Source organism: Molossus molossus, unplaced genomic scaffold (genome assembly GCF_014108415.1).
Source record: "Molossus molossus isolate mMolMol1 unplaced genomic scaffold, mMolMol1.p scaffold_m16_p_17, whole genome shotgun sequence".
Taxonomy (NCBI): Eukaryota; Metazoa; Chordata; class Mammalia; order Chiroptera; family Molossidae; genus Molossus; species Molossus molossus.
This window is the reverse complement of record NW_023425352.1, coordinates 10,567,459-10,580,260: the sequence shown is the minus strand read 5'-3', so window position 1 is coordinate 10,580,260 and position 12,802 is coordinate 10,567,459. Positions and strand designations below refer to the sequence as shown.

The following is a 12,802-nucleotide window of genomic DNA, read 5'->3' as shown; positions in this document are numbered from 1 at the left end:
TGGAAGTCAGAACTGCAGCTTCCAGAAAGGCCAGAGCACAAAGAAAGCAGCATGCCCTCCACCCAGAGCCCCTGCATGGTGGCTCCAGGACCAGCCAGGCTGCTGGGCGCACCTCCGCCTGGTGGATCAATAATAATTCGGGGTTCTGGGAGTGTGTGTGGGGGATGCCATCTGAGTAACTCAGATGCACTGAATGTGATGAGTGCCGGCGGCTTCCTGAGTCCTTGGGGGAAGCGCAGGCACCATCCACTTAGCCCTGGAGCCTGGCTATTCCCGGAGACTCTCCACCCCTCCTCTTTCTCTTGGCGGGGCCTGGGTGCTGCCTCTTCCACCAGTACCTCCTGTCCTGTGAGCTCCTGGGAGGATGGAGGCTGAGGGGCCGCCCCAGGCCAGGAGGTGCTACCAGGAGGCGCTGGGGAAACTCTTCCCTCGCCTCTGCTTCCTCTGCTCCTTGGTGACCTACGCGCTGGTGGGTGCCCTGCTCTTCTCGGCCATCGAGGGTGGCCAGGACCGGGGGGCAGGGGACCCAGAGTTCGAGGATTTCTTGGAGGATCTCTGTGGCGTCTTGAAATGCAACAGAACTGGTAGGTGGCTCACCTGGGCAGGGCGGACCTTTTCTCCAGGGGTGGAGGCAACTCCCAGAGAGCAGAGGGCTCCCTTGCAGGAGGCTGGGGCTGGGAACCCTCTGCGTGTAGCCTCCTCATTCCTGGGCAAGCTTAGGCCTGTGGCTTCTCCCCTCTGAGCCTCAGTTTTCTCCTCTGTACACAGGCAGGTTAATGGCCTCCCAGGGTTGCTGTGAAGAATGTTAAAAGAGCACTGAGCACCCAGGAGCTGCTCTGGAAGGACCAGCTCCCTCTCTGTCTCAGCCCCCAGCCCCACACAGACCAGCAGGCTCTGGGGAGGGTGGATCGCTACAGATATGGTGAGGTGGGGGGATGGGTGAATGAAGCCTGGGCTAGGAGTACCTAGGCTGATCCTCAGAGCTATGCTGCCTCGTCCCATGATTCAGTCTCCAGGGATTAGAACTCAAGGAACAATCCAAATTGGGCTTGGACACACCCCTCCCCCAGATGGCAGCCTGCCCCTTAGCTGGACTCGGGATGGGGGAGGGATTGTAAGAAGACCTTGAGCCTGGTCCTCGCCCCTGTCGCTCTCCAGCTTGCTGTGTGATCCCAGGCAGACTCCTTGCCCTCTCTGGGTCTAGTGTGCTAGACACAATCCCAGGGACCCTGTGGGAAGCAGATGAGGTCCTAAACACGAAGCCTCTTGGAAGGTACAGGCACTTGATGTGTGTCCCTGCTGGATTTCATTTGTAGTTAGTCCTTTCAGCTGGGGCTGGCTAGAGGCTGGCCCCAGGCGGCAGGGTCTCTCCTCCACCTTCTCTCTGTACCAGACAGACACACGCCTGCTCAGCCAGCCTGGGAGACGAATTCTGCCGTCGCCGCTGCTCAGACACTCTGAGCCGCCCCTGGGTCTAGACTGTCAGCAAGTTCAGGGCTTTTCAAACCTGGCCATGTGTCAGAATCGTCCAGGGAGCTGGTCTGAAATATACATCCCCAGGCTCCTCCCCAAAACGACTTGATCATCACCTCTGTGTTGGAATCCTATTGTTAAGAAGTCTCCGGGGTGATTCTGAGGCGCAGAGTGTTGTGGGAACACGGAGCTGGTCCCACCCCATTCTGTGGTGGTATTCAATGGATATTAGAGTGTTCAGTGAGGAGGGTGAGGTTCAGACCCCTTGCTAAATGCTGTCCATGCATTAGCGCACTTAATCCTTACACCGATTCTAGGAGGTATGAACTGTCCCCCTTCTACAGATAAAGAAACTGAGGCACTGAGAGTTAAGAAGCTTGCCCAAAGTCACACGCTAGAAAACGGAGCCAGGGATTCCACCCCAGGCATTTGGAGCCAGAGCTTTTCAGCACCATGTCATTCCTGGTGGGGAAACTGAGGCTGGAGAAAGAAGCTTCCTGTCCACAGCGACAGGAACTGGACAGGGTCGGAGCTAGGTCTAGAATGCAGGTGTCTGGACTCCCAGGCTGGTGCCCATTCAGATAAGTAGTGACTTTCTGCTGTGTGCCAGGCTCTGGGACATCCTCTTACCACTATACCAGAGTCGGGCTTCTAGGGGCCCCAAACCTGCTGGCTGCCAGCCCAAAGGAACGAGCTGAAAACATCCCCGAGAAACCAGGGCTCCCAAACCTGCTCCTCCATGCATCCCAGACATCCTCGGGTGGCTGGTGCCCACAATCCCAGTACGATCACCAAACGCCATTCCCTTCATGACCCAGGAGGGGGTGAGGGGTGCCGCCACGTAACAGCTTGCATTGCATAAAAAGCCTTTTGCTTTCAGTTTACAAGAACCCTGTGAGAGAGACGGAGCAGAAGTGCGCATGCCCCTTTGCAAGGGAGCAGAAATGGAGGCTCAAACAGTTCCGAGGGCTCTCTCAGGCTGCACAGCCACCCCTGCTGAGCTCAGGCCGGTCCCCAGGGCCTCGCCCCGGCTGCTCCCAGGGGCAGGACCTCACTGCACAGACCCGGAAAAGCAGGGCTCTGGGAGACAAGTTTTGGTGTTGATGGGGCCACAAGGCAGGGGACCTGCTGGTCCCTGGGTGGGACCTGTTTGAAGGGCAGAGCCTCTCCCTCACTCTGGTCATCTCTTTCTTGAGTCATGGAGGACAGGAAACTGGACCTCAGGAGGCTGCTCTCCAGGGTGAAGCCCCAGTGGCTTAGCACGTCCACAGACTGGTCCTTCCTGAGCTCCCTCTTTTTCTGCTGCACAGTGATCAGCACCGTGGGTAAGTTCAAGCGCACGGTTGGGCCCGCAGGAAGACCTCGGGGAGAGGGAGACAGAAGGATGCTGGGGACCCTTGGTGAGGGTGTTGGGATGTTCCAGGCATTTAGTGTGGGGGGCCTACCCTGTGCTAGGCCCACTGTGCACAGGCAGGCACTGGTCCCAGCCCAGGGACACAGCAGTCCCTGCTACTGGGCCAAAGCCTCCTGTGCGGGAATTAGCAGACTGCCCTTTCTTCAGGTGGCTGCAGCCGGTGCCTGGGCATAGACCCCGGTGAGCAGGGTGTGGGCTGGAATCCAGCCTTCTTGCCCCTCAGCTGAATGCTCTTGTACAAACCACCACCTGGCACCTGCACCTGCCAGCCCAGGCCCCTGGGCAAGACGGAAGAACCTGGGACAACCAAGAGGAAGGACTGGCGGTTGAGGCTGCAGTGGCGCCCCCCAGTGGAGACACTCAGCACTGGGGCTCCCAGTGAGGGGCAGAGTGGGAGGTGGATTTCAGGGTCACCAGCGCCCTCAGGTGGTTTCTTTTAGAACTGTTCTCATCTGTCTGAGTGCAAGAGGAACAAGAATAGAGACACGACTGAGCCCTCCCCAGGGCCAGGCATGGTGTCAACGCGCTGCACACGCATGATCTCATTTAATTCTCACGGCGACCTCCCGGTACATGCTGCTGCTGTCCCGCTGAGCAGTGAGCTGGGCCCCGACGGGGAAGCCTGCAGGGAGCCATAGGCAGGGCACAGCTGGCCCTCTCAGGGGACCCACAGCTGGGGGGAACACTTTGAGGGCGCATCAGGTACAGGGAGCAGCAGCTACAAGGAAGATGCTGGAGATGAGCAAGGGGGCTGAAATATGGCGCTTCGTTTGTTTTTCTCTCAAAAACTTCAGGGGATTGAGCTAATGGAGCATTTCTAAGCCTCAGCATTACTGGCCTAGATGATTCTTTGCGGGGGTGGGGGGCTGTTCCGGGCATTGCAGGACATTTGGCAGCATCCCTGGCCCCTATCCACCAGGTGCACTTACCTCTGCCTCTTCCCCCGCTGTACCCACAGGTTGCCCCCTGTTGAGGCCCACTGAACTAATGCAGTGGTCATTAAAATGTGGTCCCTGGACCAGTAGCCTGCGCATCACCCCAAAACACGTTAGAAACACAAGTTAATGCTCAGGCCCCACCCTAGACCTTCTGAGTCAGAAACCATGTCTTCGGTGCCCAGCAATCTGTGCTTTAACAAGTTCTCTAGGTGAGTCCCGTGCACAGCAGCGCGGAAGCATTGACCTGATGCAAGTGTTCTCAGCCCTGGCTACGCGTTAGTCAGCTGGACCCTGCCCCACGCCGATCAGGCCAGGATCTCCAGGGATGGGCCCAGCATCAGCCTTTTGCAGAACCTTCCAGGTGATTCTAATGGGAGCCCAGTGTGTGAACCACCGGTCTAATGGAAATGCATTTGCTTGGTTTAAATCCCAAGGAAGTGATGCTCTTACCCATGGTTTAAGCCATTTAGGACATCAGGCCATCCAGTGACTATAACCAGAAGAGGAGGTTGGGGAAAGTTCTGCACGGCTCATAATCAATAATGGCATTTGAAGGTCCTCTGGCATTACTGCTTCCTGCCCTGCAACCCTGGGTCACCTGAAGTGCACCTGGCCTTGATGCTGGGAAAGGGACACCTGACAGGTGTGAGGTTGGTCAGTCCCCAGTCATTTCTAGTTGGGTCAGCCCCTTGGATAAAAAGTTAAATGCATGGGCTATTAAATACTCACAGCCTAGGGGGAGTGGACTGATCACAGTGGACTATATAAATGCATTATAAGAAATTATATGATTTTCCCTTATGCAAGTCAGCATTCAGTCATTGGGACGATACAGTCCCTGCGTTGGGGCTGGGGGCTCTCTGAGGCTTGCTTCCTTGATGGATTTTCTGTAATGTGGCAAATGTTCTGGATTGTAAATATATCCCACCCAGGGCAGCCACAGAGATCTTATATTGGCTAAGCCTACCTTTGAGGAGAGCACTGTGCGTGGGGGGAGATCTTCTGGGGAGGGTACACACCCTTGTGGGCTGTGTGACCTTGGGCAGGTCCTCTGACTTCCCTGTTCCTTGTCCGTTCAATGTGGTAATAATGGTGTTTGCCAGCTTTAGGGGTTTTACTATGCAAGAGATTTTGACTCCGAAAGGCACTTTATAAATCCCATAAGAAATGTGACATTCTTTTCTTAAAAAACAAATCTGACCCTGGGTGCCCATACTTGGGGGTGGGGTGTTTTTACTGGAAAGCATCTCCTGGCTTGCTATGGGATGCATGACAACTGGGGGCTCATGTACTGTCTGGAAAACAGGGTGGCCCCTGTCTATGGGTCCCCGTAGCTGCTGTCAGCGTCCTTAAGGGCTGATGGCTCTGTGGAGCCCATGCCAAGCTGGGCATGGGGATCTTTGCTGGCACCCAGGCTTGGGCTCCTTCGGCATATCATGGCCTCTTTGAGCTCCTGCCCCTGCAGGAGAGGCTCAGCTCCCTGCTCCCTGCTCGTCCCTGCTCAGGAGAGCTCCGCACCCTCCCTCTGGCTGGCCAACTGCCTCCTTTGCCCAGGGCTGCCCTGGTTTTAGCACCCGAAGCCCCATGTCCTGGGATACCCCTCAGTCCTGAGCAAACTGGGCAGTCGGTCTTTCTACCCACGGTGCACTCTGCCCCTGCCCTCTTCCCCCTGGGATGCTGTCCCCACCCTGGTCTCCTCAGTGTTCTGGGCTCCACCGAAGCCTGGATGAGAGGCTGTCCTGAGGCCGGTTCTGGAGTCTCCTGTCCCTGAGGGGAGGGCGGGAGCATCAGGAAACAGAGAAGGGAAGAGAGGGTTTCCACTGAAACCCTTGGCACTGCCCCATGGGACAAACCTGGGGTCCTGATGGGAGGTTAGCCAGTGTGGTCCCCGCTCGTGACCCCGCAGCATATGCCTGATGGGTCCTCGCATGTCCTGCTGGGATGGAGGAGAGCCCAGCTCAGGGCCAAGCTTCCCCTTCACCTAGGAGCTCCCAGAGGGCATGACCGTTGCCTGTTCCTTGTGTACCCCCAGCCCTGGGCACAAGAACCTGGCATATAGCAGGTGCTCAATAAGTGTGAAATGCAGGCTGGTGCCTTTATTCTAATCACTCATCCAGCAGTCACCTGCTCTTTTACATCCCGTCCTTGATCACCACCTGTAATTCCACACTCGCTGAGCGGGATGTGGAATCTGACTCATCTCTGCCTCCTCCATAAACCAGAGGCGCAGCGGGGTTGGATCTCATTTCCTTTGCTCGCCACGTGTCCCCGGCACCAGCGTCAGCACTCCGTGTGCACATACAGCACGAAGACACACAGTGTCAGCCGCCCTGTCCGCACACGGTGCCGCGGGAACCAGCCAGGGTGGCGTGGAGTGCCCTGCGTGGTGCAGACCGAGGAGACCTCTCCAGGACCACTGCCCTCTCCCAGGCCCCTGGTGCAGTGGGCATCCTGATCACTTCTGGAGGGCAGAGCCTAGGCCGGAGTGTGCCAAGGGGCTGCAGCCCTGGAGGAGCTGGGGCTCAGCCGGCCTAGCTTTCCAGGACTGGGCTGGGTTTTCTGTCTTAATCACCCTCTATGGCATCAAACATTAAACACAGGCTTTCCCTCTGCTTGTTGGAGTCGCTGAGCTTGCCCAGCCAGACGACCCAACTACCTGCGCGGGGGGCGTGGACGGCTCCTGGCTCCTGCCCTGCTGTAGACAGGAGGGTGGGGTGAGGGTGGCGAAGAAAGGGCGCTCTGGGAGCATGGAGGCCTTGCGCACCCATCCCTTTGCTTGGATGACCTGTTCTCATTGGCTGGAAGGTTTCGCCCCCTTGGTGCTCCTGACCCGGTGGAGATCGAGCCCTGGCTTGGGAGCTGGCAGCCCTGGGGGTTTGACCCCAACTCCACCCTGCCACATGGTGCTCTTGGCCAGGTTGCTGCATGTCTCTGGGCCTCGGTTTCCCCATCTGCGAACGGCGACACCTGCCTCTGAAGGCTGGCTCACACCTGCCCACAGCGGGTGCTCAGTAGGCAGCAGGTATTAGCTCCCGAGGGTGAGGACCCCAGCCTTTATCAGTCGCCCACAGTGTGTCAGGCACTGGGTGGTCCTTCCTGTCGTCAGCAGACAAAGCAGGGACTGTCATCCTCATGCAGATAAGAAACCCAAACATGTGAGCAGTTGAGTAACTGGCTAGTACATGGCAGAGCCGGGATTCGAGCGAGGAGGGCAGCAGTCTAGAAGCTGGGGTCCAACCACTTCCCCCTCGTCTGTGAACATGCTCGTCAGTCCACCGAGCGCCAGTGGTCCTGCAGACACAAGTGTATTTCACTCGCTCCCCCTGCCGCTGTCCTGAGGCTGTGCACACTGTTCCCCACCCCGCGGTCACACAGCAACGGCCTGTTCTCCAGAAACAGCAAACCCAGAGGCCTAGACATCCGGGGGGGGACCAGGGTGGCTTTGGTTGTTGTTGCTGTTGCTGTGGTTTTTTTGTAAGTGCCCCTAGCGGAAACCGAACCCGGGACTCTCTGGTCCGCAGGCCAACACTCCAACCACTGAAAGAAACCGGCCAGGGCTGTTGTTGATAATCCTCACCCGAAGACATTTTTTTCCATTGATTATTTTTTTAGAGAGAGTGGGAGAAAGGGAGGGAGAGAGAGACAGAGAGACATCGATTAATGTGAGAAACACATTGATTAGTTGCTTCTCGCATGAGCCTGACCAGGGCCAAGGATCAAACGTGCAACCCAGGTAGGTGCCCTTGACCGGGAATCTAACCTGTGGCCTTTTGGTGCGCAGGCCAATGCTCTAACCACTGAGCACATGGCCAGGACTAGGGTGGCTTTTTTAAAAAAGTATATGTTTTTATTGATGTTTTTTAGAGAGAGAGAGAAAAACATCGATGTGAGAGAGAAACATCGATTGGCTGCCTCCTGCACACCCCCCACTGAGGACCAAGCCTACAACCCAGGCATGTGCCCTGACCAGGAATCGAACCGGGACCTCTTAGTCTAGGGGACTGATGCTCAATCCACTGAGCCACAGCAGCCAGGCAAGGGTGGCTTCTTAAAAACCCACACCTTCATGGAGGATGAAGGAGGAGGTACGGTTTTTAAAGCCATTCACGCCCTCTTACCTGTGCGTATCCTGTCCTAGGTGAGCTGGCTCCTCTCTCACAGATGCTCAGAAGTGGCCACGGCAGAAAGAGGCCATCAGACACGGGCTTGTCCCCTGCCAGGGACATTTCAGGTCAATGATCAGGACGTGACTTGCTCCGTACCCTAAAGAGAAGCTGGGTGTCATCCCTTATTCCCCCACAAAGCAGGCCTAATGTTGGGCAAATGGATGAATGTTTTAAGATGGACATTTGCAAACACATTGTGTCACCTGTCACGCCCAGGAGGGGAAATGGCAGGTCTCTTTAACGCTTTGGGGGCAGGGGAAAGAGCAGGTGACAGTCCCCGACTGTGTCCTCTTTTTCAGGTTACAGTCATGTCTACCCGGTCACCAGGCTCGGCAAGTACTTGTGCATGCTCTACGCTCTCTTCGGCATCCCCCTGATGGTCCTGGTCCTCGCGGACACGGGCGACATCCTGGCAACCGCCTTGTCTACGTCTTATAATCGGTTCCGAAAACTCTCATTCCTCAGCCCTCCCCTTCCCAGATGGTGCTCCCGACTGCGTGGCAGGAGAAGGCCGGACGCCAAGCCCACGGACCAAGCCATGCCCCAGATCGTCATTACTGCCCAAGAGCCCCCGGACCCTAAACCCGGCAGGGGTCCCGCAGCCCCGAGCAGCAACGTGGAGCTGCTCGAGAGGCTTCTTGCCGGAGAGAAGCAGAACACACTGCACCTGCCCCCGCGGGCCGTGGTGAGGAGCACCTCCTGCCCCGAGCTGGTGTCAGGGACGCTCTCGTGCTCCATCATCAGCAACCTGGACGAGGTGGGCCAGCAGGTGGAGAGGCTGGACGTGCCCCTGCCCGTCATCGCCCTCGTCGTCTTCGCCTACATCTCCTGCGCCGCCGCCGTCCTCCCCACCTGGGAGAAGGCCCTGGACTTCCAGGACGCCTTCTACTTCTGCTTTGTCACGCTCACCACCATCGGGTTTGGGGACACTGTTTTAGAGCACCCTCACTTCTTCTTGTTTTTCTCCCTCTACATCATCATCGGGATGGAGATTATGTGCATTGCTTTCAAGTTGGTGGAGAACAGGCTGATTCACATGTACAAAAATCTCATGCTGTTCTTTACAAAAGAGAAGTTTTCGGACGCTGCTGAAACGTGACGCTCCCTGTCTCTCTCGTGACCTGTGTGGGCTGAGCTGGTTTCCTTGCCTTGTCTTTGGGACAGTCCATTACCACGTGGCCCCGCAGCCTGTCCTCTGAGACCTTGGGCTTGGAGACACGTCTTGGGTGAGGGCTGGTTTTAGTCTCGGCGTCCTGCAGAAATGTAGCCAATGCCCTTCGAATCGCGACATTAGACAAAAATCATCACCAGTCCCTAAAGTTCAATTTATTTCCCTCTCTTCATTTTTAAAACCCATCACCTAATGTAGATGAAACCGCCTTAGGGAAGTCACCAGTTTTCTTGCAACACAAGAACAATATTGCCTTTATTCTTGCACTTTGTACTTTGTGCTAAATTAAAATCGTCCTGGTCCAACTGGTGCGGCTCAGTGGTTGAGCATCGACCCATGCAGCAAGAGGTCGCCGGTTCGATTCCCCGTCAGGACACACGCCCAGGTTGCGGGCCTGATCCCCAGTGGGGGGCATGCAGGAGGCAGTCAATCCATGTTCTCTCTCATTGATGTTTCTATCTCTCTCTCCCTCTCCGTTCCTCTCTTTCTAAAATCAATAAAGGGAAAAACAAAATCTTCCTGAGTTGCTCCTCATGTGCCCTTGATGAAACAGAGCTAGTCTGAGCAGCCTCTTTCCTCAAATGACTTCGTGGACGTGGGCGAGACCAGCCGATTTCAGCCTGAGATACACCAGTACCACTGGGTGGAGCTGTGACTCGTGCTCAAGGGCCTGGGAGATTTCCTGATGGTCAGACTTGGTGCAGATTCGTGTTCTCACTCAGCGGCATGTGACTGGCACCTCCTAAATGAGTTGGCATGTGAAAGCGTTGATGCTTAAGTGAATGGCTTGGTACCCAAAAGGGTTGGCATTCATCAGTACTCATCCTGCGCTGATTCATGAATGAGTTGGCATGTGAGTGAGCTGCTCTGTGCGGTAGATGCTGTAGGTGCCCCGCCCAGCTGCCCTGGTACTCCAGCTCCCTTTGCCTGAGGACTTTCTCTGGCCACTAAAGCATGGGCACTCACAGGGCAGGCCAGAAGCACCAAGGAGTCAAGGCTCCTGGCAGCAGCCCTCGACCAATGACTGATGGCACCCAGCTTCTTACCTCACCCATAGGATAACTCGGTCATGCTCCACACTGTCTCCCGAGTGCCCAGCTGAGACCCTCAGGTGCTAATGAACACACCTTATATTGGCTTCCTTCATCTCTGTCTCATCTGTCCACTCCTCCTGAACTAACCCCGGCATAACCACATGCACACACATCCTTGTCTCAGAGTCGCTCCTGGGGACCCCAGCCTGGGAGAGGGTGTAACAAGTTGGGGTGTGAACTGGCTGGCACACCCACAGAGCAGTACAAGAGTCTTACTATTTCCCTGGTCAGTTATGAGAAATGTCTGATTGGGAAGAATCCGTTTCTTTGAGAGAATCTTGGGGGAAATCAGCCTGCGTCCAGCGATTAGCAAAATGAGTCAGTCCCTAAATAATGAGTTTTGCTCCAGTGTATAGTACAGAACAGAAATTGCAAGAACCAATGAGAAACTCCAGGAGATTCCAATTTGAAAATAAAAGACGCATCTGTTTTCGCAGGTTCTTCAAAGTTCAGTTGAACAGACACAGAGTGCTTGCTTCTTTCCAGAAAGTTCCAGGGGTGATGAATCGCTCAGCAGGTCCCCTCTGGAGGCAGCAGAAAGTCCCATTCAAATGCACACATGGAGTTCATCAGGGTCATGGTCATGGTCATGTTCTACTGGGTAGGTCTGCAGGTCTGAGGCCTTCCTGCTCCCCACTTCTCATCCCTCTGCCCCATGCACCCAAATTCCGCCTCCCGTTTACTTTCATTCCTGTGCAGGAATGTGAATTCACTTGCTCTCAACCTCGGCTGGACACCTCAGGAGCTTCAAGAATTCATGTGCCATTGGGCGCAGAAACACCGCCTCTCCCCGACCCCCAGCGCCTCCTGGACCTTGGGGGACCTAGACCAAAGCCTTTGGTGGAGGCACTGACCCAGCTGTGGGGGTTGTCCTGTCCAGTTGTCCACCAGCCCAGTATGTAGCATTGTTAGCCCCTCCCCCACCTTTTCTTTTTTTTTTTTTTAACAGAAGAAGAAACTGAAGTTCAGGGGATTTAGCTGAAGTTGACAGCTGAAGGGTGGGGAGGTCGAGGATGAAGGGAGTTGTTCGCGGAGGCCCGATCCCCGGGGACCCCAGGGGGCTGGGAGAGGGGAGGACAGCCAGGCGCTGCCAGGTGGGCCTGGGACTCGAAGCTCGTGGGGTGGGGGAGCTGATGGAGGACCAGCTCTCGGGAACAATGGAAGGAACCCTCAGGTGGCCGGACCGTGCTTCTCAGAGTGGCCACCAGGTGGAGCCGCCAGACCGCACGGGCCCCGCGCTCCGGGGCCAGCAGGTGGCGTGTCCGCTGTTCGGCGCCTCCTGGAAGGGACCTCCGGGGGCTGGTATCTCCTGCTCTGGCCCTCTGAGAGGCGACACCTCAGACTTAAGTCCCCACCAGGGTCCTAGAGGAGGAGGCTCCTCGGACCTCTGTCCCCGCCGCGGACACCGGGGAAAGCAGCATCTTGGACCCATGTCCTCCAAGCGGCTTTCCTGAAGGGCGCTTCGGACACTTGTCCTAGCCATGGCTGTCCCCTGCCCTTCAATCCCCTGTCCTGCCAAGCGAAGGTCAGGAAATGTTACCACGTGGGTCCCAGCCACTAGCAGTTGGTGTCTGGTTATTAGTCCCCCGTCACATGGGTCCCTTCCTTCTTTGATCCACCAGCCTCCCTTTCGGGGGGTAGACTGTCTGAAACCTGCCAGAGACACCTAGCAGCTTCTCCATCTACAAGGTACAGGTGCCCTGTCCCACCGAGACATGCTGGGCTGGAGGCTCTGGGTGTGACCCCCAAGAATGGCTGTGGTTTGCTGTTTCTAAAGTCGCCGCCAGGTGATTCTCACCTGTTTGGGTTGAGAATCATGGTCTTAGGGGGGCCAGGGACAGACCGGCTGTGGCAGGAAGGGGTTGAGGGGGCTGTTGAGGACAGACCTGGCTGGAGAACAGTCCTGCTGTGGCCCTGCTCTGCCGAATGACCCAGACACATGGAGGCCTGCTTCTGGGTCTCTCCAGAGGGGAAGGATGGGCTTGGGCAGCCCCCGTGGACCTGATGATCCAGGTTTGGGAGTCCTGCCTGGTCCTGTAAAGAGAGCCTGCTGGTTCGATGGGTGGGGAGTAGCAGGGACCTGGTCCCCCAGGGCGCTGGCGTGTGGGCTGCTGGGTGCATTGCTCTGACCTGGGCCCCTCAGTACTGACCAGGAACGGCCGTGAGGCCTAGTGGTGAAGACCTGTGTTTGTGGAGAGAGGCTACCTTGAATCCTGGCAGTTTTCTTTACCAGTCAACATAAAACCAGTACCTACCTCAAAGGGTTGTTATGGGAAGACAATCCGTGGGAAGTGCTGCCGCCCAGTGCCCAGCCTTGGGCTCTTTAAGAAGCTCTAGCTGGTCCCATTAGTAACCTGGAGTCAGAGATGGCGCATTTCAGCTTCCTCTGGCGCTGCCTTCCTGCCTGTGGCTGGGAAGGGGCAGACTGAGCCTGGACACTGTCAGTGAGCACCCCCCACCCCCGGAGCCGGCTCAATCACGCATGCCCAGGGAGTACGGCCCTTCCCTCCAGGTGGGGCACTTTGGCAGCTAACAGCTAACAGCCC

General features: G+C 56.5%; 1 protein-coding gene across 1 annotated transcript; it reads left to right on the top strand.

The window, feature by feature from the left end:
• The first annotated feature begins 364 nt into the window (after positions 1-364).
• On the top strand, positions 365-9,090 carry KCNK18 (potassium two pore domain channel subfamily K member 18). The gene is made up of 3 exons (XM_036265919.1): positions 365-584; positions 2,670-2,798; positions 8,291-9,090. Exons 1-3 carry the CDS (start codon positions 365-367, stop codon positions 9,088-9,090), a joined length of 1,149 nt encoding a protein of 382 aa, XP_036121812.1.
• The last annotated feature ends 3,712 nt before the right edge of the window (positions 9,091-12,802 follow it).